This window comes from Sarcophilus harrisii, chromosome 4 (genome assembly GCF_902635505.1).
Source record: "Sarcophilus harrisii chromosome 4, mSarHar1.11, whole genome shotgun sequence".
NCBI lineage: Eukaryota > Metazoa > Chordata > Mammalia > Dasyuromorphia > Dasyuridae > Sarcophilus > Sarcophilus harrisii.
The window spans coordinates 358,554,663-358,581,361 of NC_045429.1; the positions used below are offsets into that span (position 1 = coordinate 358,554,663).

Genomic DNA, 26,699 nt, shown 5'->3' on the forward strand with positions numbered 1-26,699 from the left:
ACCACTTACAAACATTAGCCATACAAATGTGAGGTACTACTTTTATCAATCAATCCCAGTCAAGGAACACTCATATTTTGGTCAAGCTCCTTTAGCTGTGACTTGAGGTATTGAATCTAAGTGATGGTTCCTAATTTGTGACACCAGTAATTTAATCCCTCCCAGATGACTGGTGAGGAAACTCATTATCAGATTATGGTCTTTTTGGAAAAGAACAAGTCAGTGACACACCCAATTCCCTTCTTGATGTGTATTTCCCAACACCCCCCTACCCTAGAGACAGTGGGTAAAAAGAACACAGAACAACTGGAGTCTCAAATGACTGAGATTTTAATCACTGGAAGCAAACTTAAATGAAAAGCTTACAATAAGAGTTACATGTCAGTGCCTTTTGCAAACTGAGCTGGGGCAGAAAGAGGCTGAGAGAGGTCTCTCAACCTAATCTCCACCAAAGACACCCATGTTTGCCCTGGCAGCCTGGCTCGGGGAAAGGATGGAGAAAACCTGCTGGTCCTGTGGGCTGTCATTTCAGCTGATGCTTGTGTTGTCAGCTCACTCCTGCCCTCCATCAGGGTTACCCCCTGACTGATTTTGATCATCACCCTTCTTTTTGTGGCCAGAGACAATATCATCAATCCGAAGTAGGAGAACAGCCGTCTGGAGAAGAGAGCCAAGAGCCAAGAGTAATGAGGGGTGGGGAAGAAGCTTCTCTGAAGGCAGCACTGGATCTCTCCCCATCCCCCACCATTAGAAAGATTCCTCTTGGCTGCTATGACAGCCAATGAATCTCTATGGAAGGTATAGGTATCGTATGTGCCGTTTTTCTGGGATTTTTCTTCTAAACTTAATTGTGAGCTGACACCCATTTTTTTTTTTGATTCCCACCCTCCAAATCTGGACTACTCTTTATTTCTTGCTCTAAGAAAGGGAAGGGAAGGAGCTGGAGCAAGCCCTGCTTGGTCAAGGCGGCCAGCTTTGATTCTGATTCTAGGGGTCCCTCACCTCCACAGCAGTCTTGTAGATCTGCAGCTTCACAGCAAGTGGTTCCCAGATGCCCAGTTCCTTCATGTCCACCAACGCTCCTGTCTCACCGTCCACACCCCAGGTCTCACAGTTCTCCTGGGTGTGCTTGGCCTATATGGTTGTCAGGGAAAGATACTCTCTCAGGGGGAAACTTGTTCGGGACAGGAAAATGGGAAATGTAAAGAAGTATTTTTAAGACTTTGAAGAATGGGGCAGAAAAACTTGGTTATATTAACAGGGATTTGGAAAAGAGAAAGATTTAGACAAAATGAGTGGTTTGAAAGATGAAGCAATTTATGAGAGTGTAGGGCAGAAATAACTACTACCTGGGCCCCAAGGGCATAGGAGAGATGGAATACAGGCTGAAGCAGCTCTTCCATTGGGTGAAAGGCATAGGGACTTACCCGAAGAGAAGTGAGTAGACGTATGGTACTGGCCCCACAGTTCTGGATGAGGGTCCGAGGGATGACCTCTAGGGCCTGGGCCACAGCCCGGTATGGCCACTGCTCAATGCCAGTCATGGCTTTGGACTTTTCTGTCAGGGCATGAGCTAGGGCCATTTCAGAGGCCCCACCCCCTGGTACCAGCAGAGGTTCTAGAAAAACATTCCGGCAGACCTGCATAGCGTCCTGGAGGTTTCGCTCCACCTCCTGGGGGAAGAAATGAAAAATGGGGTGAGATGCCTTTTGACCCAGAACATGTCTATATAACTGACCCCTTGGATTATACACTTTTAAGCCCAGTACAGTTAAGAGGATGGCCTGAAGCCAAATACACAAACTTTGCTGTCAGTTTAGTAAGAACCAAAAAACACGACTGCGAGGGGCCAATTTGGGATTGCAGCTAGTCTAGGCCTGCTTGATAGCCATGTGATTATCCCAGCCTCCATTTTGTTGTTCCCCCTTCCCAATATCCTGAGAGCTAAATCTGCCAGGCATTACTCAGGGTCAACATTTTTTCCTAAACTTTTGGGAACCTAATGTATCCCCAATATATTGGGCCAATAAATCCTCCACTAAAGAGAAGTCATATAGAAACTAATTTATCACTTTTCCCTTTCAAGGTTAAGTAATTCAAATTCTTTTATTTCATGGTTCAAGTTTTTATTCTGAGGACTACTTTTTCCCTTTTTAAAATCTATTTTATTTTCTTTGAAATCTAATACATTACCCATTAGAGCCCAACCCAGACTGAACATAAAATTCACAAGAGGGACATTACATTTTATCTCATGCAAACTAACTCTTCTTCACCAATATCTGAGTTGGGAAAAAAAAATGGGAAGGTTTCTACAGGATGCAGTTAAGGCAGCATGGTAAATAGTCATACCAGATATGGTAGTCAGGTAAACTCGAATTCAAATCCTGCCACAGAGACTTATCAGCTGTATGACTAGTTAAATCACACATCCTCCCTCAAATTTTGGTTCCCTCTTCTATTAGATGAGGATTGTGAGGACCAAAAGAGATATTACTTTTACATGCTTTGTAAACCTTAAACCACTATGTAAATATTAAGTATTGACACATCACTTGAACTGAAAAAAATACAAGAGACATGGGCAGAGAACTGAAATCCACTATAAAGGAAGGAAGGCATTTACCACTTTTCCCTGTTGCCCTTTGAGATAGAATAACTTGGTTTTATAACATATGAAGGAAAGAGTGACGGCTCACCGACAGAATCTCTTTGCTAGCCCCTCGAAGGAGAATGGTGCAGGCCTTGGGATCTTTGCATTCTGTGATGAATGTGAAGTACTCATCGCCAATCTTCTTAATTTCAAATAAGCCAGCACCAGTCCCAATGTCATCTTCTCTTAGTTCTTCTGGTCGGCTGGCAATCCGAGCCCCACAAGCCCTGCATAGGGAATCCAATGTTTTCAGAAAGGTTTCTTCTACCCATCCCTCACCCTCTGGAAATATGGTAGAATGTGATGCTGATCATGTTGGAAGACCCCCATTCACCCAAGAATGTATCTTCCCATACTCATAAACAAGATAACCAAGAGTAAAAAATGTATTTAAGCACATGTATACAAAACTCTTTAATTAGACATACTAGCAGAAGAAAGCAGTGATCTAGAAAACCCAAACCTCTGGACAATTCAATTTAGCTTTGTGATGTGACTTGATAATTTTGGCAGATTGATTTTGTTTTACTTAAATTAGCATTATGATAGGCATCGTCTTGAAGTGCACAGGTACTAGATAGAGGGTACCCAGGTACATAAAGCTAACTGACTATTTAACTTCTCTTCAACTAACTGGTATCTGCTGCTACATCAGAGACCCCACCAAAACCAAAGATAGAGGAAGAAGGCAGAGGAAGATGAGGTTGCTGGCACTCACTCACCTGGCGATTCGGTTGTTGTCCGTCTTTCGGACTCTGCGGATAGCTGTGATGTTGGCCCTCATGAGGTAGTGCTGAGCTAAATCTACAAAGCAGAATTGTGGACACATCAAGCGGGAGCTATGGTTGTGGGCTCAAAACTTGGCTTCTCTTCAAACAAGATAAATGTTCTCTCTCAGTGAGAGGAGATCTCCCCCCTATCCCCCCATCTCCAATTTTCTTTAAAGGAATGAGATCAGCTCACCCGAGATGCCTTTTTCTGTAATGACCACATCAGGTTTGAGGTGAATAATATCATCACAAAGTTGCTGAATAAATTCTTCTTCCATCTGCAGGATCCGGGTGAAATCTTCCTCTCGAGTTATCTCAATATCTGTCTATAAGAATGGAGACAGACATGGGTTTAAGCAACCAACCTTTCCAGGAGCACAGCATTCTCTGCCACATTCTCTCCTACCTCTTTTGTCCTCTAGGTAAGTCTGCAGGGCTTTGTTCCAGATTATCACAAGGTAACATCAAGCAGCTGCATAGGCTCCCAGGCCTTTAAATCTGAAGCCTTATTTATCATTTTCCTAATTCTAATGACCTCAATGTAACATTGCCATTCCACCCCTCTCCAAAAAACTCTACCGACTGAATCCTTTTTGGAAGCAGAAATTTTTTTGATATTTAGCATCACTGAATTCCATTGTTCCAGCTGAGGGGCTGATAAGAGCTCATAAAAGCAGAAAGCTGAAAACTAATATAAGTTTAGAAAGGAATAAACAATGTGGAAGTCCTAGGCTGAGTTGGTGGACAGGTTTAGTTATGCTTTAGGCAAGCCTCACAACTGGCTCCTGAGAGGGTGGTGGCAGGAGATCAGTTTAATGATACCTCTACATCCACCAATCTCCTTAGACATCAATGTATTAAACAAATAGAAAACCTTTTCTTGGAGATCTCAGTTTTGGCCCCCCGGGGATATGAATGAAGAGTAGAATTTACACAACCCTCCAAAGTCTAGGATGATCCTTAGTTTCCTTATCTTCTTCCCCTTGAGACATTTCTCTTCTCCCATTAGTTTTAACTATGGCCCTCACCTGGCTTTCTCCTTTCTTGTATTCCAAGGAAGAATCCAGTAATATAATCCGTGGATTCTTAATGTAGCGCCGCATTCGTGGATGAGTCACATCTTTGTTGATCATGACTCCACGTAAGACACAGGAGTCCTCAATGATGCCCCCAGGAATCTGTGCAGAACAAAAACAGTTTTCATCTGTATCACCAAGGTAAGGAAACTGCTTTTCTTCCAAAATATCATACTCCCCCATAAGACGCATGGTTTCTATCCTGTCTTTATGTGAAAAATCACATCTATCCTGTCTTTTGGGGATGGGGGAGGAAAGGAGGAGAGTAATGTGGAAATCGTGGGTCATGACTCACCAAGATATGGTGCCAAGGTGCCAGTGACTCATGTGTCAAGAGATTTTCAGTTATTTGTTATAGAATAGTATATAATATTTATCTCCTGAAGTTCCCTTTTCTATAAGGTAGGTAGAGTTCCATTCTGCTATTGTAGTTAAGTCTGCTCTTATTTCACTTAGAAAGTTAGAAGTTCTAAGCTTTCCTAAAACTACATTTGTCCAAAGATGAGCAACTGGGGTCCACAAAATATAGGAACTCAATTATCTGGGAACTAAGAGAAAGCCTCTACTTCCTCATCTGTAAAATGAAGGGTGGTCTCAATGACTCAGCAGTTTTCAACATGTAATCTCTGAGACACTTTTGAGAATCCAGGAAGTAAAAACTGTTTACAGAGTAATGCTATTTTCACTTTTAATACAATAGACACCAATAAATGTAACCCCATATAAACAAAATGTGATGGTAGTGGGAAGAGCTTCAAAAGAATGGGAAGGGGGTTCAGGTCACAGACCCAATCATTTTGTCAATTGCTGGAATAGGTAACTACTTCTCACTAGAAGTCTATGGTCCCTGTAGGTAAAGGGTGCAAGGGCTCTGGGCTCCCCCTGCTGGCCCTGAGGCACCGCAGTGACTGATCCGCTAAGAAAGCAAGGAGATTGGTATCTAGAATAAAAGTTTAAGGTTTCTGGAGTGGGCTAACCAATTTGGAGCTTAAATTATAAGGACAAGGTGTTAAATACTATTAATCTGCAGTTAACACTGCAAAGCTAAAAACTTTACCCCTTATTTTGAGCTTGTCTTTATGACTTTTTCAATTAAAAGCTCAATAGAAATTAAATGCCTTATGGTGGTATGTGTAGTAGTTGAGTTACATGCATAAGGATGCCCAAAGTCCCAAGTTTCAATTTTGCCTTCTTTTACTAATTTATCTACCAACAAATCTATGATCTTATGCTGAGTGTAATTGCAGGAATAGAAAATACTCTTTGCCGGCCTATAATTCACATAAGGGACAATCTAAATTGTCTATATGACCTGAATCTATACTTCTAAAGAGGAAGACTAAAGTACATTGGAGAGCATTACCTTTTCCACCTTAGCATACTTCTTAATGTCAATCTCTTTTCGGCCATTCTCCTCATACTGTACCATCTTCACTGCATCAAGGGCTATGGTGCAAGCCAAGGACGACCAGCGGCTGATTACCTTAGTACGAATGGCACTGTCAATGATATTCATCATTGTATCACGGTTGTTGATATCAACAGGAATACTGGGGAAGAGAAAGAAAGAAACGTGTTCAGGAGCCAGTTTGGAGGACATTTAAAGCCAAAGCTATTTGTTTGCAGCTCAGGTACCAACTGAGCTATTTGTTTGCAACTCGGGTACCAAGCTATTAGATAAGAGAGGGATCTTTTTTCCTTACTAAGTTATTGAAAAAAGTTTTAGAAGTTAATTTGTTCATTGTTCTATACTTCTGTCCATGTCTCTACCATCTCCCTCATCAGCTCCCCCAGCATCATTACCATCTTTGTGGAGATGACATATATATATATATATACGTCTATTATATGTATCCAGTCCATTATTTCTCCTGATTTTCAGTTCTGAACTACCAACTGCCTTTTGGTCATTTCAAAATTAGATGTCCTCTAGGCTGCTCAAATTCACTATGTACCAAATAAACAGATCAAACCTTCCCTTCTTCCAAACCTCCCTATTTCTGATGAAAATATCACCCGTCTTTCTAAGTTTCCCAGGTTCATAATGGAAGTATTATCTTCAATCTTCACTCTTACCTCACCTATCTATAATCAGTTATCAAAATTTTTGATGTCTATTACCAAGTTATCTCTTGCAGCCCACTCCTCTCCTCTCCTCTCCAGTCAAACAGAAACCACTTCACCACTTCAGCTCAAGCCCCTCACCTCTTGGCCAACCTTACTGGAAAGGCTTCCTAATATACCTCAAGCTCCTCTCTAATGTATCTCATAGTTGCCAGAATGATTTTCCCTTAAGTAATAACTATTTCATTCTTATAATCCCTCTAGTGCCTATAAGATAAAATATTTTCTGTTTTTAAAAGCCATTTACAACAACCTGGTCCTAACCTATTTCATCATCATTCATTCCTCCTGTCCCCCCCCCCCCCCCCCCATCCAGTTATACATTCATCTCTATCTCCGTTCCTTTGCAATCCACTTCCCCCATGTCTGGAATGTATTCCTGGTTCATCTTCATATCAAAAAATGCCATCTTTCTTTAAGATCCAGCTCAAGCACTACCTTCAACACGAAGCCCCTTTTGATAGCTCATTCCCCAAACTCTGATTTCCACATATTATCTTATTATATCTTCAGAGTATCTTTGGGAGGTAGGAAGAAAACAAACATTCATTAAGCACCTAGTATTATATGTCCAGACATTGTTAAAAAATTTTTTTTAACTTATAATTTCATTTGAGTCTCACAATGCTGGGGAGTAGGTATTCTTATTAATCTCATGTTACAGATGAAAAAACTGAAGAGGTTAAGTTCTTAATCCAAAGTCATAAGTTGTGAGGCAAGATTTGAACTCAAGTCTTCTTGATGCCATCTAGCACCCGATCCATTTCTGTCCTGCATAGGATTTGAACTAAGATTTTCTTATATGGAGGAAACTGCAGGATGAACGGACACACACACTCACACACACACACTCTCTCTCTCTCTCTCATATAAACACCTACCCACTCTAAATGGTTTTTCATTCTTCAAGGCTAAATTCAAACCCTACATTCCAGTCCTTACATTTCTCTAACCAACTTTAAAAGCTATTTTTTCCCCCAATCAATTAACAAAAGTTTATTAAGAACTTATGCTATGTGCCAGGTATTGGAAATATAAAGACACAAATTAAACAGAACCAATTATTAAGGAACTCACATTTTATAGGAGAGGGCAATATGTATATCTTAATTAAGTCTATACAAAGTAAAGGCAAAGTAGTATTTGGAACAAAGTACAAGCAGCTGAAGGTGAGGATGTGGTGGAAAGATCAGGAAAGGCCTCACAGAAGGCCATTCAATATATGATCTGTGATGGAAACTAGAGATTCCATCGGGCAAAGTCAAGGGAAGGAATATATATAAGAAATGGGGAATGGAGAGAGATGGAATGCAAGGTGGCTAATTTGGCTGAACTGAAGAGAGGGAAAAAGTAAAACAATATAGAAAGGGGCAGTCACGTGGTGCAGCAGACAGAGCACCAGCCCTGAAGTCAGGAGGACCCGAGTTCAAATTTAGATTCAGACACTCAACACTTCATAGCTGTGTGACCTTGGAAGTTACTTAATCCTAATTGCCGCAACAAAACAAACACACAACAACAATAACAAAAAAAAACCTCCCACCAATATAGAAAGCTGGAAAAGCAGCCTTATGTGTGTGTATGCGTATAGATACAGATATTTATATATAAGATTATGTATGTATATATAGTTATGTGTGTGTATGTAAAAAGATTATGTATGTAGTTCATTAGATGCCAGGAGTTTATTTGACTCTAGAAGTAACACAGAGTCAGTAGTTTTTAATGACCACCTACAGTAGACAATTTTAAAAGTTAATTATAGTGAGCACAGTAATCTATGCTTGTGGTATAGTGTGAAGAAAGCTGGGCTTTTTGGTGGACACCTAAATCTTGTCTCTCATAAATGAGGGTTGCTTTAGTTTTTAGCCTTATTTAACTTAGGAGTTGCTTAATTTTTCCTGGGTCTCATTTTATATCTATATATATAAAAATAAAAGGGTTGGAAGAAATTCTCTATATTTCTGTAAGCTCTAAGCCCTGTAATTTCTAAGAGTCTGAAATTTATTCATCTTTACACCGGGGAGGGCTAGTCTAGATGATCTCTAAGATCCTTTAACAGTTCTAAACCTATAGCCTCAATACAAAAAAAAAAATTGCTACAAGCAAACCACAGGCCTTAAAAACTATACAAAGGTGAATTAATAACATTTGACTAAGGATCTTATGAAATGGTTTCTGCTGCATCCGTATGATGAAACCAACTCCTCTGTATGCTTTTCCGAAAGCCATCCTTCCATTTAGCTATTTTTTAAAAGAAAACACAAACCACAAAAATTCCTCTTCCTTACTAAAAACAATACAAAAACCTTTTAACGGATATGCAGTGAAGCAAAATAGATTTTATTATAAGACACAACTGAATGTATCCAGGTTTTATTTACAGCAAGAATGTCAATATAGATATAATTACATTCCTTCAGGAACCAGCCACTCTGATCATTAGACAAAGATTATAGACTGTGTGCCAGCAGTTTAATGAACCTTTGCTGATGATGTAAAAAAGTAGATTATTAATAGCCCCATCCCACTTTTAACTTTTTTGCCACAGTCATTAGTGACAAGAAAAATGCTATGAAACATGGATCATATATGTTGCTTCCTTTCTGCCTCTCAATCTCAACCATTCAGCAGTTGGTCTTCTGGTAAGAAACCTATTTTACTCATGGTAAGGCTGATCTGAGAGTAGAAGCCACAGGACCTGGCAGAATTTCCATTCTGCTAGGATGGACTTTGAATCCCTTGGTCTTCTCCCTATGATTAAGACACTGGGACAGGATTCTCGTTGAGAGAATATCTGCTGATTACAAAACAGCATCTTTTCCTTAAAGCTTTTCCTCACACATGGTAACCTTGATGCATGTTAAGATCATACAAAATTCCACAAAAGAGGCATCATAGATAGATGTCGCCTTAAAGGAATCACAACAAAACTACTGCAGTTTATGCACCACTATCTTTTGTAGAAGAGAAATTCCAGGAAGGAGAGGGCAGCAGAAAGAGATCTCTAATTTTGTTAGCCTAGATGCTTCTCATACTGTTGTAGATCAGCTCTATTAGCTCAAATACTCATGCTTATTCTTACACATATGTACTTGTGCATATGCATGGTGTTTTTATGTTGTTCTGGCAGAAAAAAATATTATCTTGCATCTAAGTTGATTAGTTTCTGTAAGATAGGTTACTTGTTGAACAGATTTATAATCACTAGGAACCATATAATCAGCAAAGGTGCTTATTATCGTCATGAAGAATGCTCCTCTTGAAAGTTAAAAAAATTAAGGAATTTCCTAAGGACAGAAGAATCTACAGATGTTTCCATTTGTGGATTATACCGAGCCCAGGAACATTATGGGACCTTTTTAACAAGAGCCATCATCACTCAAAAGATATTGGCGTAGTCACACAGAAAAAACTAAATAATGAACATATATAGCCCTAAATTGTAAAATATAAATGGATGGGTAACCTGTGTTAGGTTATATGCACATACATTTAGAAAAGCACTAAACAGATATGCCAGACCCAGAGTACTTTCAATAACATTAAATTGTTCTTTGCCACAAAAGTCTAACTTTTCGATATGAATATGCTATATGGTTGCAAAGCATGGAACTTTGTAATTTCAAGACCACTAAAATTGCAGCAGACTTAAAGGGATGTGGAAAAATGATACAATCTGTGTATAAGGAGACTAAAATATGACTTCCACATGAGAATTGGTTTAAAAGATATTGAGATCACGCATCTTCTATTAGTTTTGTTTATTTCACAAGAATGCAAACTCAATGAGGGCAGAGGCCATTTAGAATTATTCAATTAAAGGAGTTAAAAGAGGCCTTGGACAGTTTTTTAGACCATTTCCCTACCTAAGACAAAGATTCTCTCCCCTTCCCTGACACATGCTCACTTGGACTCTGCTTAAATGTTTACAGGGATTTACTGTCCCACAGTAAAGCATCATTCTTTATTCTACAAGTTTAAATTTATCCCCAAGTTATATTCATCAGTCAAGTTTTGTGTATTAGAGTGATACAGAATAAATCTAATCCTTCCTGCTTAAAATATCCAAAGACGCTTAGATTTCTCCCATTTTCTCTCTAATATCTTAATCTCATTTAACTATTTTTCTTATCACATAGTCCCCAAATTTGTCACCATTCTGGTAGTGCAGAGGATGGTAGACTTACTACCATCCTTAATAAATAACAAAAACATCCACTGCCGAAACAGCCTGCGTATGTGAAATGACAGTTAAGTTCTTTCTTATGGGTAACTTAGATACTATATGCTCTCAACTTACATTCAAAAGAAAATACTTAATTACTATTGTGTGGAATTCTGAATGATCTTATATCCTTTTATATTCATCCATGTTCAGACTACATATCACTTTCTTTTCTAAACCTTCTTTCTTTCCTCGTATAATCCATCCCTCTCCATAACAGAGACAGGAAAAAGAGCAAATGAATGTGTAATACTTTCCTCCTTACCAATTTTCATTGTCATCACAATAGGTCCAGTTTAATTTTTCTTATCTATCACAGTGTATTGCCCCTTTCCCCAATACCTGATTTTTTTAAGTGTGCTGATCATATCATCCAATGCCTTTCGGTAGGCACTAATCACTACTGTTGGGTGCATCTGTTGCTCTAGGAAATGCTCAGCCACTGACAGCATCTCTCCAGCTAAAGGAAAGAAGAGACACATATCAGAGTCAAATTCAATAAAGTAATTATGACTGAGATGAAACAGAACTGGGTTTATCTTGTCAAATATGATACTACTTTTTGAGACTACCAGTATTCTCTTGAAATCATTGGTATCAAATACACCTATATATGAGTCAACTTTCTTATAATTCTCAGTTGAATTATGTCTTAAATTGATTCGACAGAAATTTTTATGACATCTAAGATCAGCTTTCCCTGATGTAGTTTCAACCATTCAGATTTTGAATTACTTTTGATAGTGAAATCCAACTTCCCTTTTACTGAATTAATAACTCACTCAAGTTTTCCTTAAAGCTTAGAACTGATCTTGACCAATGTAAAATTCTGAATAGAGTAGAGTAAGAGTAAAGATGCAGTCAGTCTTGATGACTCCTTAACAAGTTTCCATCCAATTCAACCATCATTACACTAGGCAATAATAATTCAGGTGGATATATAATTTGAGACATGTTTGGCAATACTGTAAAGTAATAATAATAAAAAAAAAATTCGAAGAATGTAGTCCCGAGGTAGAATACCTCGAAGAATGAGGTATATTTTTATTCAATTTTTCTGAGTTGTTCTATTAACAGTTTTTTAAATTAACAAGCATTTATGTTCTCTGTTCAACTTTCTCTTCCCAATGAAAAAATAAAAAAAATTTTTATAATAAACATTCATTGTCAAAGCAAAACAAATTCCCATTCTGGCCATGTCCAAAAATAATTTGTTAAACAAACAAAAAATATTATCTTGGAAGAATTCTGCAATCAAATAGAAATTCATATAATGGTATCATGTAGCAAAATGGTGCATAAAACTTCTGAAAGTTAAGAATACCAGAAATATTATGTGAAGTGGAAGATAATGGCTTTATTTAAATAAGTTACTTCCACATATGTGTATAATGTTTTACTCATTAATATTGTATTATGTTTTCCTTCAGTAATTTTCCTATATCTTACCAAGAATAATCACTGATGTAGTACCATCTCCAACTTCTTCATCCTGAGTTCGACTGATTTCAATCATTGATTTGGCTGCTGGATGCTGGACTTGAATCTGGAGAGGACAAAAACAATACCCAACATTTCTTGTAGAATTCAATCTTTACTTATCTATGTAAACCATTCCTTAAATTCTCTTTCTGGAAAATGTACCCATAGTGCCCTTGCCATTAACTGAATCTTCTTAGAAAAGCATGCTAATATCTTCCATTTTTGATACTGGATCACTTATGAAACTACAAGAAAAGTAAAATAAAAATCAAACCTCTCGGAGAATGGCGTTGCCATCATTGGTCATCACAATGCCACCCATCGGATCCAAAAGCATCTAGGACAAAATTGGAGGACACTGGTAATGTATGTTCACTTAGGGGTAGAGAAACTGCAGGCAATTAAAAAACAATTTGGGTGTGGCTAAAAGAGCTAAACTTACCTTCATCATGGATTTAGGTCCCAGACATGTTCGGATGACATCTGCAATAGTCTGATGGGGAAAATGGTATAGATAAGCAAATCCAATGTGACTTAAAAAATTGCCTACTTGAGTTTAATAAAAGTAATGGATAAGTTGTATACCAATTGCTTATTTGTAATAGTAAGAATTTTCTTAGCATGGAGTCCATATACAAAAAAGAAATCATGGACATTAAGAGGTGAGAGAGGAAGGAAAGAGGGGAAATAATATAAGCTTATATTCAAACTTCCAGAGTTAGCAATCTTTCGGATGAATATGTCAAACTGTTGTGAGACAGAAGGGCCCACACGACTGCTTTTGTCAATGAGGAAGAACACCCAACAAACACAGCTGAAAATAAATGGCAGATGAGTTTGAGGTCCTTTAGAAATATTTTCCTAAGTTTCATATTCCCAATAGTTAAGACACTGAAGGGACTGTATTCCATTCCATTCACAATCTGCCACACACTTGTCTTCTAAAGTACTAGTTTTCATTCACCTCACATGCCATCTTTGGCTTTGATGATTTATGTTTAATGTTCAAGTAAGAAAACATTCAACTATATCATTGAGGGTCGTTGTAATATTAAGTAAAAAAGGTCACACTGTAAGACTGAAACTAAAAACTACAAGTAAGGACTTAAAAATTACCTTGGCAGCACTTATGTTCCCTGATTGTACTTTCCTTCCAGATTCTCGTTTAGTACTCTGACCTGAAATGCATAAAAAAGAAAACAGTTCATGAAAATATTTCATGATTGCCTTTGTTTTTTCACTTGTGATAACGATTTATGGAGCGATTATTCATGATGAGTATTGTGCTAAGTGCTAGGGTTAAAAATACAAAATTGAGACAGTCTGCCCTCAAAGAGTTTACTTTCTAAGAGACAACATTAACATATCAAGGGAGTAGTAGCCAGGTTCTTTCCCAACATCACAGAGAAAAAACCCCATTCTGGGGGAGAGACCCTCAGAGGCTTGAGGTTATTTTTTACCATACCAAACTCCACTGACATTACAAGATTGTTTCCTATTGAATAGTACTAAAATGCTCGGCTGCATAATTCATCAAAACTAGCAAAAGACCACACATTCCAAGTGGGATCGTGTGGAGGTGACCAGGGCCGTGGGCGGTGACAGTGCCTGAGAGGGAACTCCCAAGGTTCCTTCCAGCTCTAGACCCCCGTCCGAATGATTGATTCTCCCTCTGTCACGCGGGTTTAATGCCTTCAAATCTTCCTACTTGCCGCAACCCAAGCTAAGGTCACAGATATGTAGGTCACAATTCCTAACGGGTTCGAGCCCAACTCTGGGCCCCATGAACACTGCGGACAGGGACGTTTCTATAACTCAAATGAGAATGGGAAGAAAATTATGCGAATTGATAAAGGAAGAACAACTGTGTGAGAGGATTAACAGCTCCTAGATCACTTTCACAAGTCACTCTCCTCCTAAGGAACCCCAGGAGGCGGATGTACGGAACGCAGCTTTCCTCCAACAGATGAAGAACCGAGGCTCGGGGAAGCCTAGGGCTTCTTTGGGGGGTCGGCCCTCGGTGTCTCCGATCCAAGGGCTAGAGCCCTGGCGATCTCTCCCAGGAACGAGGTGGGGGGTTGCGGGAGATGGGGGAAAAGCAGAAATCACGTGGGGGTGGCCATAGTGAATTGAGGCGGAGGAAGGTAGCCTGATGGGTGTCCCGGATCCTCTGTGGATGGGAACTCCTGGGGGGCGGGGGGAAGATAAGGCAGAAGAGGGAGTGCCTTCAGGGCCAGAGACCCCGCATTCGCGGGAGATTCGGGCGTTACTACGGACACAAGAAGCGACGCACTGAGAAATCGGTTAGAGAGATTCCTGACGACCAAGGACCTTCCGAGGAGGCTGTAGGGCGGCCTGGCACATCGGATCGGCCTCTAGTCCCCCACAACTTACTGAGCACGAGCACGGGGCGATGGCCCATCATGGCGGCGCGGAGCCGGGAACCGGGAGCTAGGCGAACCGGCGGAACCTTCTGGAGATGGAGCCAGATTGCGGAGCCCAAGCAGCGCTGCCGCTACAGCCCTTACAGCTAAACTTGATGTCCTTTGTGTCGTCGCCAATCCCCTCACACGTTTCATTGACAGGCACCAATATAAGCCAATAGATACCTGCGGTCCCGCCTCTCTCGCCCGAGCGGTTATACAAGCTAGGTAGAGAGATCACCGAGTGAAGGGGAGGGGCAGAACAAGCGCAGGCGCAATTTTATGGCCTCTCCCGGCTGGGCCGCGTGCACACTTTTGCATGCCAGTGCTCTTCACGCAGGCGCCTTAGCTCAGGCGGTTGATTGGTTGGTGTGTCAGCGCGCAAGCGCAACAGCTCCTGGGTGGGGCCCTGGAAGAAGGGAGGGTTTATGCTTTTGTTTTACATATAGCAGGTTTTGAGTTAACTGAACCATCTCTTCCGGCTCTACCAGGCCTCTGAAGAACTAGGAAGATATAACAGCCTTCAATCAGTCGGTTCGAACCCAGCAAAGGTGAGGGAATGAGATGGGGGTGGGGGACGTCAACCGGCACCTGAGACGGAAGCGTGACGTTTTGCCGCAGGGTGACATGGGAATTGTAGTTTTCTGGACTGGATAATAGTACAATCCCGGTACGTTCTGGGGTTTGTAGTTGGTTGCCCAGTTAGCTTTGTGACCGAATCTTTGCCTCCTTAGGCTATTGCTGTTTACGTGATATCTAGTAGTAACTCACAATTTTATGCCACTTTAAAGTTTCAGTGCACTTTTTTTGCAAAAATCCTGGGAGACATGTAGTTGGAGCACGCTCATCTTGCAGATAGTTTACAAATATTTATTAAGCACCGAATGCTGGGCACTGTGGATACAGAGACAAAAACAGAGACGCTCCTTTCTGGGACCTCTCATTCGAATGTGAAAGACAATATGCAAACCGCCGTGCACATACAGGTTACGTCTGGAGGTAGGGAGGAGGAGGGCAGAAGGTGGCTTTGGAGCTGTCTTGAGGGAAGCTACGAGGTAAAGGAGAATAATTATCATTAAGTGTCCACTAGATGCCAAGCATCGTGCTAAGCAATGGAGAAATAAAAAGAGATAAAAGATTCTGCCTTTGAGCGATTTACATGCTAATGGGAGAGGCAACATAAGCAAAGCCAGCTGTATACAGAATAAGTAGGAAAACATTGATGGAGAGAAGAAACTAGAATTAAGAGGGGCTGGTCACGGCTTCCTGTAGAAGATGGGATTTTAGTTGGTCCTCAGAGGAAGCCAGGGCGAGTGGAAGAGAAAAGGTCTTCCAGGGATGGGGCACAACCCAAGAAGATGCTCTGATTTGGGAGATAGAATTAAAAGCCAGGAGGCCCTAGTCATGGGCTTGAAGAATTGCTGGGAATAAAACGAAGACTGGAAAGTCTTAAATGCCAAGCAAAAACATTTGTTCATTGAGTCAGACCTGTGATTGAGGAAAATCTCTTTGGTTCGAGATGGAGGATGGATTGGAGTAGAGAGACATTTCGTTCAAGATGACCCACCCACAAGCTGTTTCAGTGATAGGGAAAAGAGGGGAGGAGGATGGTTTAGGGGGAAAGATGATGAGTTCTGTTTTCAACTTGTTTAGCTTAATATGTCTTTTGGAGCTATGAGATAATAGATTAGCAGAGAGTTTGGGTCCGGATACATAGATTTGAGAACCCTTAGAATAGAGATGATAATTAAATTCAGAGAAGTTAATGAGATCTTCAATTGAAGTGGTGTTGAGGGAGAAGATAAGGAGGTCTAGGAAAGAATTCCTGAAGAGATATCTGTGGGAATAACCTGTATGACAATCCAGCAAAGGAGACAGAGAAGGAGGGGGTAGTCAGACAGGTAGGAAGAGAACCAGGAGAGTGATGTCCCAAAAACCTAGAGAGAAAAGAGTTATCAAGGAAGGGAGACTGAGCAACAGTGTCAGACTTCAGAGAAGGCTAGGAGAATGAGGACTGGATCTGGTAATGAAGAGGGATTATTTGTAACTTTGGAGAGAGCAGTTTTAGAGGAAGAAGATGGGGAGCCAAACTAGGAAGGGTTAAGAAGAAAGCGAGAAGAGAGAAAGTAGAGATGTCTCTTGCAAACCATCTTTTTGAGGAGTTTAGTTAAAGGGCAAAAGAGAATGGGACATTACAGAGATAGAAAGATCAAGTAAAGCTGGGGAAAGATATGTGCCTGTTTGTAGGCAGTAGGGAATGGTCCAGAGTATAATAATAAATATTAGGAGTGAAGATAACAAAGCAGGTAATCTATTGGAGGAGAGAAGATGGAATGGAAGTGCTTAAATAGGTAGAGAGTTAACCTTGATAAAGGGTGAGACTACGTTATCATGAGACATGGGCAAAGAGGAGATGATGGCAGAAAGTGTCTTAAGTGATAGATGATGAGGAAGAGGTAAGATGAGGGAGTTCATAGTGAACTTCAATTTTTTTTTTTCCTTTAAAATGGAAGGCAAGTATTGCAGCAGAGAGGATGGCAGGAGGGGAACCCTGAAAGGTTTGAGGAGAGGGATGAAGGGGTTGGGAAGAGCTGATGTGGAGAACTAGACAGTGAATAGATGAAGGAAGCATAGTGGGATTGCCTAGCAACTTGAAAAGAACATTCCAAATCTTGGGGAACAGCCAGTGAAAATGCACGGAGTCTGGAGGTGGAGTTATTGTTCCATGAACTGCTACAAGACTGTAGGATTGTAGAGTACATGAAGGAGAAAATAGTGTAAGATGACTGAAAAAATTGGGAGGAAACAGCTGAAAAGGACTTTCAGAGACAAATAGAATCGTTTCTATTTAATCCTGGAGGAAACAGGGAACAACTGGAGGGTTTTTTCCAATAATGGGACGATAGGTCAAATGTGGTTGAGGCAGATCTCTTTGGCAGGAGGGACTGGAGTGAGGAGAATATTTGAAGAAGGGATGAACTCAAAGGTGGTGTACTACCCTCTGGTCATGTGATGAAGGCATGTTGGGGGGGGGTAGAGGGGTCATTGTGTGAGTGGAGGTTCATTTGTTTGGTGAATTACTCCATGGTCACAGCTACTAAGTGTCAAGACCAGAATGCTTCTATAATCCTTTTGTACAGGCATCTGTAAAAGTAAATGATAGTGATAGAGCATATTTGTATATCTATTTGTGCACTTTGGAGCTCTGTCCTAGGTATTGTTTGGGGGAAGTGTGTGAGTCAGCCTGCCAAGGTGGTTAGAGAGCTAACTTGTGATACATGGTAACTGAGTGGTGCTGGACAAAGCACTGAACCTCTGGGGATTTTAGTTCTCTTAAGATTATAAAATGCAGATAAGGTGTTGACCTGCAGAGTGGAGGTCGTTTCCCTCTGATTCCCATGACAATCACAGGTCCAATCCCTGTTCTCTGTTTAAATAATCTGAGATCTCACAGATCTTTTTTGTTGCTACATACTGATCTATTCCTTGTGAAAAGTCTGTGTAAAGATGGTTGGGGAGACAGTAGGGCAGCACTATTTTCTCTTTCCTTGTAGGATAGAAGAGGAAGGAAAGGGTGACATTGTCTTAAGTTAGCTATCCAAGAGTTCTTAGCTATAAAGGAAGACATGGAGAGCTACAGGTAGGGATTAATTTACAGAAATTTTCTTTTCAAGAGACTTATAAATCTGGGTTGGGATCAGTATACTTGTGCCCAGAAGCAGATAGTACTAGCGATCACCTCTGGATTATTTGTGTTTCTAGAGTGAAGGTGAGGCAATGATGCTCCCTAAGTAATAGATTATTTAAAAAATTAATGTATATCTGATTTTGTGATATAGTCACTGATGTGGAAATATGCAGTATCCTCCTTGTGGTGGCTCCCCTCCCAGGGGAAATGGCCTCTAACAACTATCAGGGTTATGGAAAGGAGGGTTCATAATTCACTAAGAATTCTATGTAGTTGTGATGAGAATCCTTGAAATAGTACAGAAGTGATGTGTTATCCAGGCCAGTGATACAGCTGTTCTTTCTCAGGAACCAGAACTTTGCTAATCAGATGGAGAAGCCAAAAAGTAACTCTGCCAAAAGAAAAGGTAAGTGGCCTGGAATGGGTCCCCTCTTTTGAGTCCCAGGCCCTCTTCATTACATAGTAATGGTATCTAATCTGCTGTCGGCTGGATGGATGTACATTTTTTTCTGTTGTGTTTATTTGCACATTTTTACTTTTGCTTTGTTTTATCCATTAAATAGTCATACCCCAGAGGATACTGTTTGTGCTTTTTTTTTTTACCTCCTTGGTGTACCTACTCGGAGGTTTTCTTGACAGAGTGATTACCAGATGCATGCTAATAACTTTCAGGCCATTAGACATTAGTATAGGTGGACTGGACCCAGTTACTGATGACTTGGGGTGACCTCTAGATAGCATTCTATGGAAAGTGTGAGACAAACACTGTCCCAGACTTCCATGAACATGACTGTATATGCAGGCAAGGAAGAATGAAGTCTTGTTCAGTGATTTGCCATAGCTAAGCCAAAGTTGCATATGTAGGTAATGAATATATATTTGCATGATGTGAGATACTTCACAAAGCTGTTTGCTCATTTCAGTTTATCTATAATTTGTACCTTAGAATTCTCATGAAAAATTTTTCCAATAGCCCAGTGGGCTTTAGGCCACTTTGGAAAAGGAAATGTCAAGCTAGAGACCTAGAATGGTCTAAAATTGAACCAGTGCCCATTCCCTACTATCACAACTTTGGAGGTTCAATCTGGAATTAAAAACTGTGAAAGAACTAGATCTTAACAAGTCTTTTCCTTCCTATTTTCTGGTAACACCTTTCCTTTCCCTTCAATTCTATTTTACTGTATAGTTTATATGGAAAAATATGACCATTTTGCGTAAATGATTCCTCAAACCTTTCATCACAGCAGGAAAGGCATTATTAATAATAGCTAACATTTATATTACACTTTGAAATTTGCCAACTGCTAGATATCCTAGGTTATCTCATGTGATTTCACAATAGCCCTGTGAGTTAGGCTGCTATAGCTTGTTATTCCCATTTTATAGATGAGAAAACTGAGCTTCAGAGAAATGAAGTGATTTGCCCATGGTTGTACAATAAATATCAAGCCCAGTTCTCACTTGAGTCTTTTTCATCTCATCATGTTATCTCTCTAAGCGAAGGCTCATGGGAGATTTTAAAATGTTAGAGTTATATTTCAGAGCAATAAGAGATTCAGAATTGGAACAAAAATGAATCTAAATTTCATCTCTTTTGTCTTGTACCCATCTTCTAATAAGTTGTCAAATGGCCAAAGATGGCCTAGTCTGGAGGAAGAAGGAAGAAGAGGCCTAGAGAATTCACAGACTGGACAATCACTTTATTCTTCTTACCATGATTAATTTAGGAATTAACTATATAAGCTTTAATAGCTTAACACTGAATTGACTTATGGAATGCACTGTATGGAAGAGTGACTTATGGAATGCACTGTATGGAAGAGTTTGGTTGAGATACCCTCATCTTCCAGAAATAGGGCATGCCAAGTTAAGGTATCCATTTACTTGTGCTCCTATCTTTTTTTTTTTTTCTGCCTCCTTAAAAGTATAAAAGTTTAACTGTAGCCAACATACAGAATGCTATCATGACACAGAGTGTCATGAAAAATGAAAATGGAGGAGGGTAGAAAAAGAAAGAGTTTATTGACTTGAACCAGATTCTTCTGCATTTGGATTAAAAGCACAAGGTACAGGTCAGGAGAGATATGGCCAGAAAATGCTTCCCATGAAGAAAAATAAACCACCTGATGGTATTAGTGGACTTCACTAAGAGTGTAAAAACCAAATTAATAGAAATGCAGCACCCCTTCATAGAAGCAGCGTGCATAACTGTTAGAGAACTGGCCTTGGAATTAGAAAGACCGGAGTTCAAATTCTGATTCTGACATTTACCAGCAGATTGTCACCCTTGGCAAGTCACCCCAGGGACCCTTTGTTTCACTTTCCTCATCTGTAGAAGGGGAAAAATGCATCAACTTTTACCAGGTATTCATGAAGATCAAATGAGATAATATCTGTAAAAGTGCCTAGCACATAGTAGGTACTAAATTACTTTTTTTTTTTTTTGAAGGGAGAATCTACTCCCTCCTGAGCCACTGCATTTCTACTTTTGGTCACTTCTAATTGTTGGGAAATTTTCCTCTACATTGAGCCTAAAACCTAAATCTGTCTACATCTTGCCTAGTTCTTTCCTCTGGGGTCAAGCAGAACAACGCTAATCCCTCTTTCAAATGATTGCCCTTTAGTGCTTGGAGACTTATCTCCCTACCCTTTCCCCCTTGCTCACTATTTTTCAGGCTAGTTTTGTCAATTCACCTACGGCATATTCTTTAGTCCTGTGACTCAGATGCTTGTTTTTCTCTAGATTTCCTCCACTTTTTCTCTTATCTTTCCTGAGAACTGTTCTACATATAATCTTAATAAAGAGAAAGAACTATTACCTCTTATCTTGTCCAGAGGCCCCTCTCAATGCAGTCTAGAACAGTATTCATTATTTTGTTTACCACGTCACATCACTAAAAGAGAACACCACTAAAAGGCTGTGATTAATTAGAACTAACAAGCTCTGTTCTAGTGGTGTCCAGCTGGTGATGAAATTCATCTTCTCAGTAGATATGTGAGGGACTATAGATGTGGGTATTCCACTAGGGACCATTCTACAAAATGACATTGACCCACTTGTTACTCTTCCCTTTGCTCTCCAATCAGAGGGACAGAGGGTATCGATGAGGTGTGATTACCAAGGCTTGAAGGATCTTGCCAAATAGTCCCGGAGTGGAGGGTGATGGGGAAGTCCAATGGAGGGAAATAAAGAGATGGTTGGCCTGGGAGCCATCTTAACAATAGTTTATTAAGCACTGAATTTGTTTTGTTTTTGTTTTTATTATTTTTTCAACTGAGAAGCATTTTCTCTCTCCTTTAAAGAGCTTTTGTAACAAACATGCATAGTCAAGCAAAACAAATTCCCACCTGGGCCATGTCCAGAAATGTCAAACACCTCATTTGAACCAAATGAGGAAGTATGATGTATTCACAATTCTGGTCTTGAGACAGGAAATTCCTAGGTTCTAATCCTGCCCCTGATAAATACATTCTTGAACTGGTAGTAAATTATTTAACTTCTCTGAATCTTATTCCTTTTCTGTATAATAGCAATATGTAGGGCCTACTTCATAGGGAGGTTTGGTCTGAAGATCTAATAAGATGCTGTTAGAAGCACTATGCCTTAAAATACTACATAAATATCAGAAATAACTTACTGTTATGAAGCAGTACTGTGAAGTGAAGAGCTTCTCCCCAAATCTTCCTTTAAGGGAAGTGCTTTGGCCAGCCATCTCTTCATTTCCCATCTAGGTGCACTCCTTTAAATTTCTCCCTTAATGCTCCTCACCAAACATTTTCTTTCTCCTTTTTTGTGTGTTATCTTCCTCCTCTTAGATTGTAAGCCCTTGAGGGCAGGGGCTATCTTCTTCTTATTTGTATATCTAGCATTTAGCACATTGCCTTAAAAAATGTTTGTTGACTGAATAAATAGAATTTTAGGTCTGATTTCCATTTTGCCAGCTCTGATTTCTTTTGTTTCTGCTTACTGTTAATGATTCTTGAAGGAGAGGGTGTTTGAGGTCAAGAGTTGGTACCTTTTTAAAAATACTGTCACACAGTCTTTAAGAAAAAATTGCTATCTTTTGCTTTTATATCACTTTCATTTCCATAATTATTCCCCTTCATTACTTTCCAAAGAGAGGCATTCTCTCTCTTTTTTTTAGTTAATTTTTAATACGCATTGTTTTATGAATTACATTGGGAGAGAAAAATCAGAGCAAAAGGGAAAAACATGAAATTAAAAATCAGAAAAAAGAACTGAACTTATTAGCATGTGTTGGTTTACATTCCCTCTCTTTAGTTCTTTCTCTGGTTGCAGATGGCATTTTCTATCCAAAATCTATTGGGATTGTTTTGGATCACTGAACTCCTGAGAAGAGCCAAGTCTTTCCTAGTTGATCATCGCACATTCTTGCTGTTATCGTGTACAGTGTATTTCTGGTTCTGATTGTTTCACTCAGCATCAGTTCATGTAAATCTTCCCAGGCCTTCCTATAATCAGCTTGTTAAAATCATCATTTTTTATGGAACAATAATATTCGTATACCACAGCTTGTTCAGCTATTGTTCCAGTTGATGGACAGCTACTCATTTTCCAATTCCTTGCCACCACAAAAAGCTGTTACAAACATCTTTGCACATGTGGGTCCTTTTCCCCCCTTTATGATTTCCTTGGGATACAAACCCAGTAATGGCACTGCTGGGTCAAAGGGTTATGTACAGTTCTATAGTCCTTGGGGTATAGTTCCATTTTGCTCTCCAGAAGGTTTGGGTCATTTCACAACTCCACCACCAATGCATTAGTGTCCCAGTTTTCTCACATCCCCTCCAACATCTATCATTATTCTTTCCTGTCATTTAGAGGCATTCTTTTTTACCAAAGAATAGGTGGGAAGGAGGACATTTAAGTAAAACTAAAACCAACATATCATTTTAATCTGATGGTATTTGCAATGTTCTCCTCCTTGTTCCCTACCTTTGCAGAGAAGGGAGAAAAGTACATTTTTTCTCATTTCTTCTGTTTCAGTAATTCTCAGTAGTAAACTAGTAAATCTAAAGTAGTAATTCCAAATATATAGCATTATTTTGTTAGTTTTTCTATTCATCCCATTTATGTTGTTAAAGTCACTGTGTAGATTGTCTTTCTGGTTCTGCTTATTTCATTTTGCATTAGTTCATATAAATCTTTACATGGTTTTTGCTATTATTCATATTCATCATTTTTTATGGTGTGATAATATTCTATTACAAGTATGTACCCAGTTGAATGGATATCTAATTTATCTCCAATTTTTTACTTTTATGAAAAGTGTTAAATATTTTGGTATGGCAACTTTCTATCAGCTCTTTGTAAAATGTACTTAGAAGTAGGATCTCTGAGTTAAAAGTTATACACTTTCTTATAATTCCTTATTATTGTCCAGAATACTTGTATCACTTCATAGCTCTACTACTCAATGAACCAGTGGGCTCTTTTTTGGTGAACTCTAATATTGACCATTTATACTATCTTGTTCTGAGGAACCTCCTCATCCTGCAGGATTACATCTACCTTGGAACTCCTACTTCCTCAATATTCTGTGCCCCTGGGATCCCTCCCTTCCTCTGGTTAGAGACAAGAGGATGGGAGAATGGGCTTTTCCTCCTAGATATTCCATCTAAGGAGGATGCCCAGGGCAGCTCTTTCTTCATTGCCCACTCAGCTGCACTCTTTTGGACTTCTTCTTTGGGATGTTTGCCCATTTGGGTTGCCTTCTCCCTTCTCTATTGAACCTCTTTTTCTTTCAGCATCTTGTCCATTAGATCTGAGTACAAGGACTGTCTTTTGCATTTTTTTGTATCTCCAGTGCTTAGTACAGGGTATGGCACATAGTTAGGTGCTTGATAAATGTTTGTTGACTGAGGATTTTGCCATCTTTGCCAAATTGCTGTGTGCATGAGGTGGAACCTCAGGGTTGTTTATTTCTCTTATTATTAGTGATTTGGAGCAATCTGTCACACAGTCTTAATTATAATGCTCTATTTTTATTGGAAGACACTGATTTAGTTGTCTCTAATTTTATTCCAGTTGAAGAGGAATGCAAACTTTTGCCTCTTTGTCGTGCTAAGCCCTCCCCAAGTTTCATTCATCTTCCAGCAACCAACCCAGCCACTTGTCAAAACAATCAGTCAGCAAAGCTACAAACAGGTAACCTAAAGAGAGAATTTCCCAAATAGAATAGACTTGGGGATCAAGGCATCCTGTTGACATTAAAAAAATTATTAAAAAAATACAGTTCCCTATTCTTTCCCTCCCTCTGTGTACCCTCTCTCACCATTGAGAAGACAAGAAATAGAATAACTTGCACATTTGAAATCATGCCATGTTCCAAAAGATAAAAAGGAAAAAAATTATTCTTCAATCTGTACTCTTAGTCCATCAGTTCTCTGTCTGGAGGTGGATAGCATTTTTCACCATGAGTCCTCCTATTGACTTGACTGCCAAGCCTATGTCTAGTCAATTCTCAATTTTTAATGGATAGTTTGTGGCTTATTCAGTGCTATTGCTTCTTCTTTATTCTTTTTTCCCTCCCTCTCCTTCCCCACCACTTCCCCAGGTTGAGTAATTTCCCTAATTGTTAGGACCTCCCTAGGGGTAGAAATTTAAATCTTGCCAGTTATATGCTGAATTAATTTTTTTAAAAGATAATAACAATTTACATTTCTAGAGCACTTTACAATCTTTAAAGTAATTTCCTCTCAATAACTGTCAGATAGTTAATGCAGGTGTTATCCCCATTTTATAGGTCAGGAACTGAGGCTCTGAGATGTGAAGTGATTTGTCTGAAGTCATAGAGCTAATAAGCAATAGAACTGGGGTTCAAAACCATATTTCTTGACTCCAAGTCCATTGTTTTTTCCAGTACACAAGAATACCAGTAAGTCAGAATACCTAGGAATTCACAATACTTCTTATCATCAGAGGAGTTTGAGACTACTAATTAAATTTAGGTTCTGGATTTACATTAAACATTCTCCTAATCTGGTTACAAAGTATTTTCTGGGTCAGAAACCAGAATCAGATCACAGCAGACATCTGATCCCTGCTCTTGAGGAACTCAAGAGATATCTAAACTTAATTAAAAAAATAGATATGATTACCACAACTAACTAAGAATTGACCATACATGAGGTAGTTGGAAACATTAGAGCAAAATTAGATGATAGGAAAATTGTCAGTGCTAATTGTCAGGGCACTGGAGCAGGTGAGGTGTCCCTCCAGTAGAGTTCTTGAAGCACACAAGAAGTCTTCACCTTCTCACCCTAATCTGTCTGAGACAGGGTGAGTGTGAGGAAGTCCAAAGTGCTGATCTTCTCAGAGCCTCAGTAATCAGAGGAAGATCATTTATGGGACAGCCAAAAATTTGTGTCTCTCCCCTTTTCCCCATCCCACTCTTCCTTCAGGAGTCGACATTAAAAAGCCCCAGGATTGCTTAGGTCTGCTTGAGTGTATGCACGCCAATCTCCAACTTCAAACCAAACTTGCCCAACAACAGATGGCCATCCTAGAAGATCTACAGTCCTCCATGACTCTGCTGATTCCTGGGGGGGAGGGTAAGGACTCTATGCTGCCAGCCATACGTCCAAATTTGCTGTTGACTTGCCAACCTCAAATCAGTAAATGAACTCTGGGACCTAGTCACTGTGTATGCTTTTTTCCCCTTCTCCCTCTGTAAAAGCCCATGGTGTAGGCTCTGCAGATCTTGTTTAGGTTTTTGGTCATGATTGAGTATATATTGAATGCCCACAGGATACATTACATATAGCACTGTACAAGACACTTGGGGTATAAATTTTAGGACAGACACAGTTTTATGGGAGTTCACCATCCTGATATGAGGTAATGTATGTAAAGTGCTATGTAAACAAAGTACTAGGAGTGTTAATTTTATTATTAATAGGGGATAGATGACAGAGAATTTTCCATGTGATCAAATAGGGATATGTTTAAAAAAAAAGATGAGTGAGCATGTTCTAGGAATCTATTCAAGTCCATATTCTCAAAGGCTTAAGTGGGATACCATGAAAAGGCTGGGTTCACATGGATTGTAAGGAATGTAAGGATGAGCTGGGAAATAGCAAGAGATGAGAGTACATAAGTATAGGGCATCCCAGATGAGAAGGATGGGTCACTCTAGTATAAGTCTTTGAAGACAGCAGTCAACCAACCCAGGCATAGTCTGAAATATGTATATTTTTCATCTAGAAGGAAATTCTGCAAGTAATAGAATCAA

General features: G+C 39.6%; 2 protein-coding genes across 7 annotated transcripts; one reads left to right on the top strand and one right to left on the bottom strand.

Annotated features, from left to right (window-relative positions):
- Nucleotides 1–312: 312 nt before the first annotated feature.
- Nucleotides 313–14,828, bottom strand: CCT3 (chaperonin containing TCP1 subunit 3). The gene is made up of 14 exons (XM_003768091.4): nt 14,728–14,828; nt 13,450–13,511; nt 12,776–12,826; nt 12,608–12,670; nt 12,301–12,397; nt 11,194–11,311; nt 5,863–6,049; nt 4,452–4,601; nt 3,617–3,749; nt 3,376–3,457; nt 2,700–2,880; nt 1,428–1,673; nt 1,003–1,134; nt 313–657 (listed from the first exon to the last, which is right to left on the bottom strand). The coding sequence occupies exons 1-14, from the start codon at nt 14,756–14,758 to the stop codon at nt 553–555; spliced, it is 1,638 nt and encodes a 545-aa protein (XP_003768139.2). The 5' UTR covers nt 14,759–14,828; the 3' UTR covers nt 313–552.
- Nucleotides 14,771–26,104, top strand: TSACC (TSSK6 activating cochaperone). 6 transcript variants are annotated; one of them, XM_023502275.2, is made up of 6 exons: nt 14,771–14,984; nt 15,248–15,307; nt 18,311–18,396; nt 18,792–18,850; nt 24,494–24,613; nt 25,870–26,104. In XM_023502275.2, the coding sequence occupies exons 3-6, from the start codon at nt 18,383–18,385 to the stop codon at nt 26,088–26,090; spliced, it is 414 nt and encodes a 137-aa protein (XP_023358043.1). In that variant the 5' UTR covers nt 14,771–14,984; nt 15,248–15,307; nt 18,311–18,382; the 3' UTR covers nt 26,091–26,104. The 6 variants fall into 6 exon arrangements, with proteins under 6 accessions (XP_023358043.1, XP_031822630.1, XP_023358046.1 ...); XM_031966770.1 differs by having other exon boundaries at nt 18,316–18,396; XM_031966771.1 differs by lacking the exon at nt 14,771–14,984 and adding an exon at nt 15,015–15,125.
- Nucleotides 26,105–26,699: the final 595 nt, after the last annotated feature.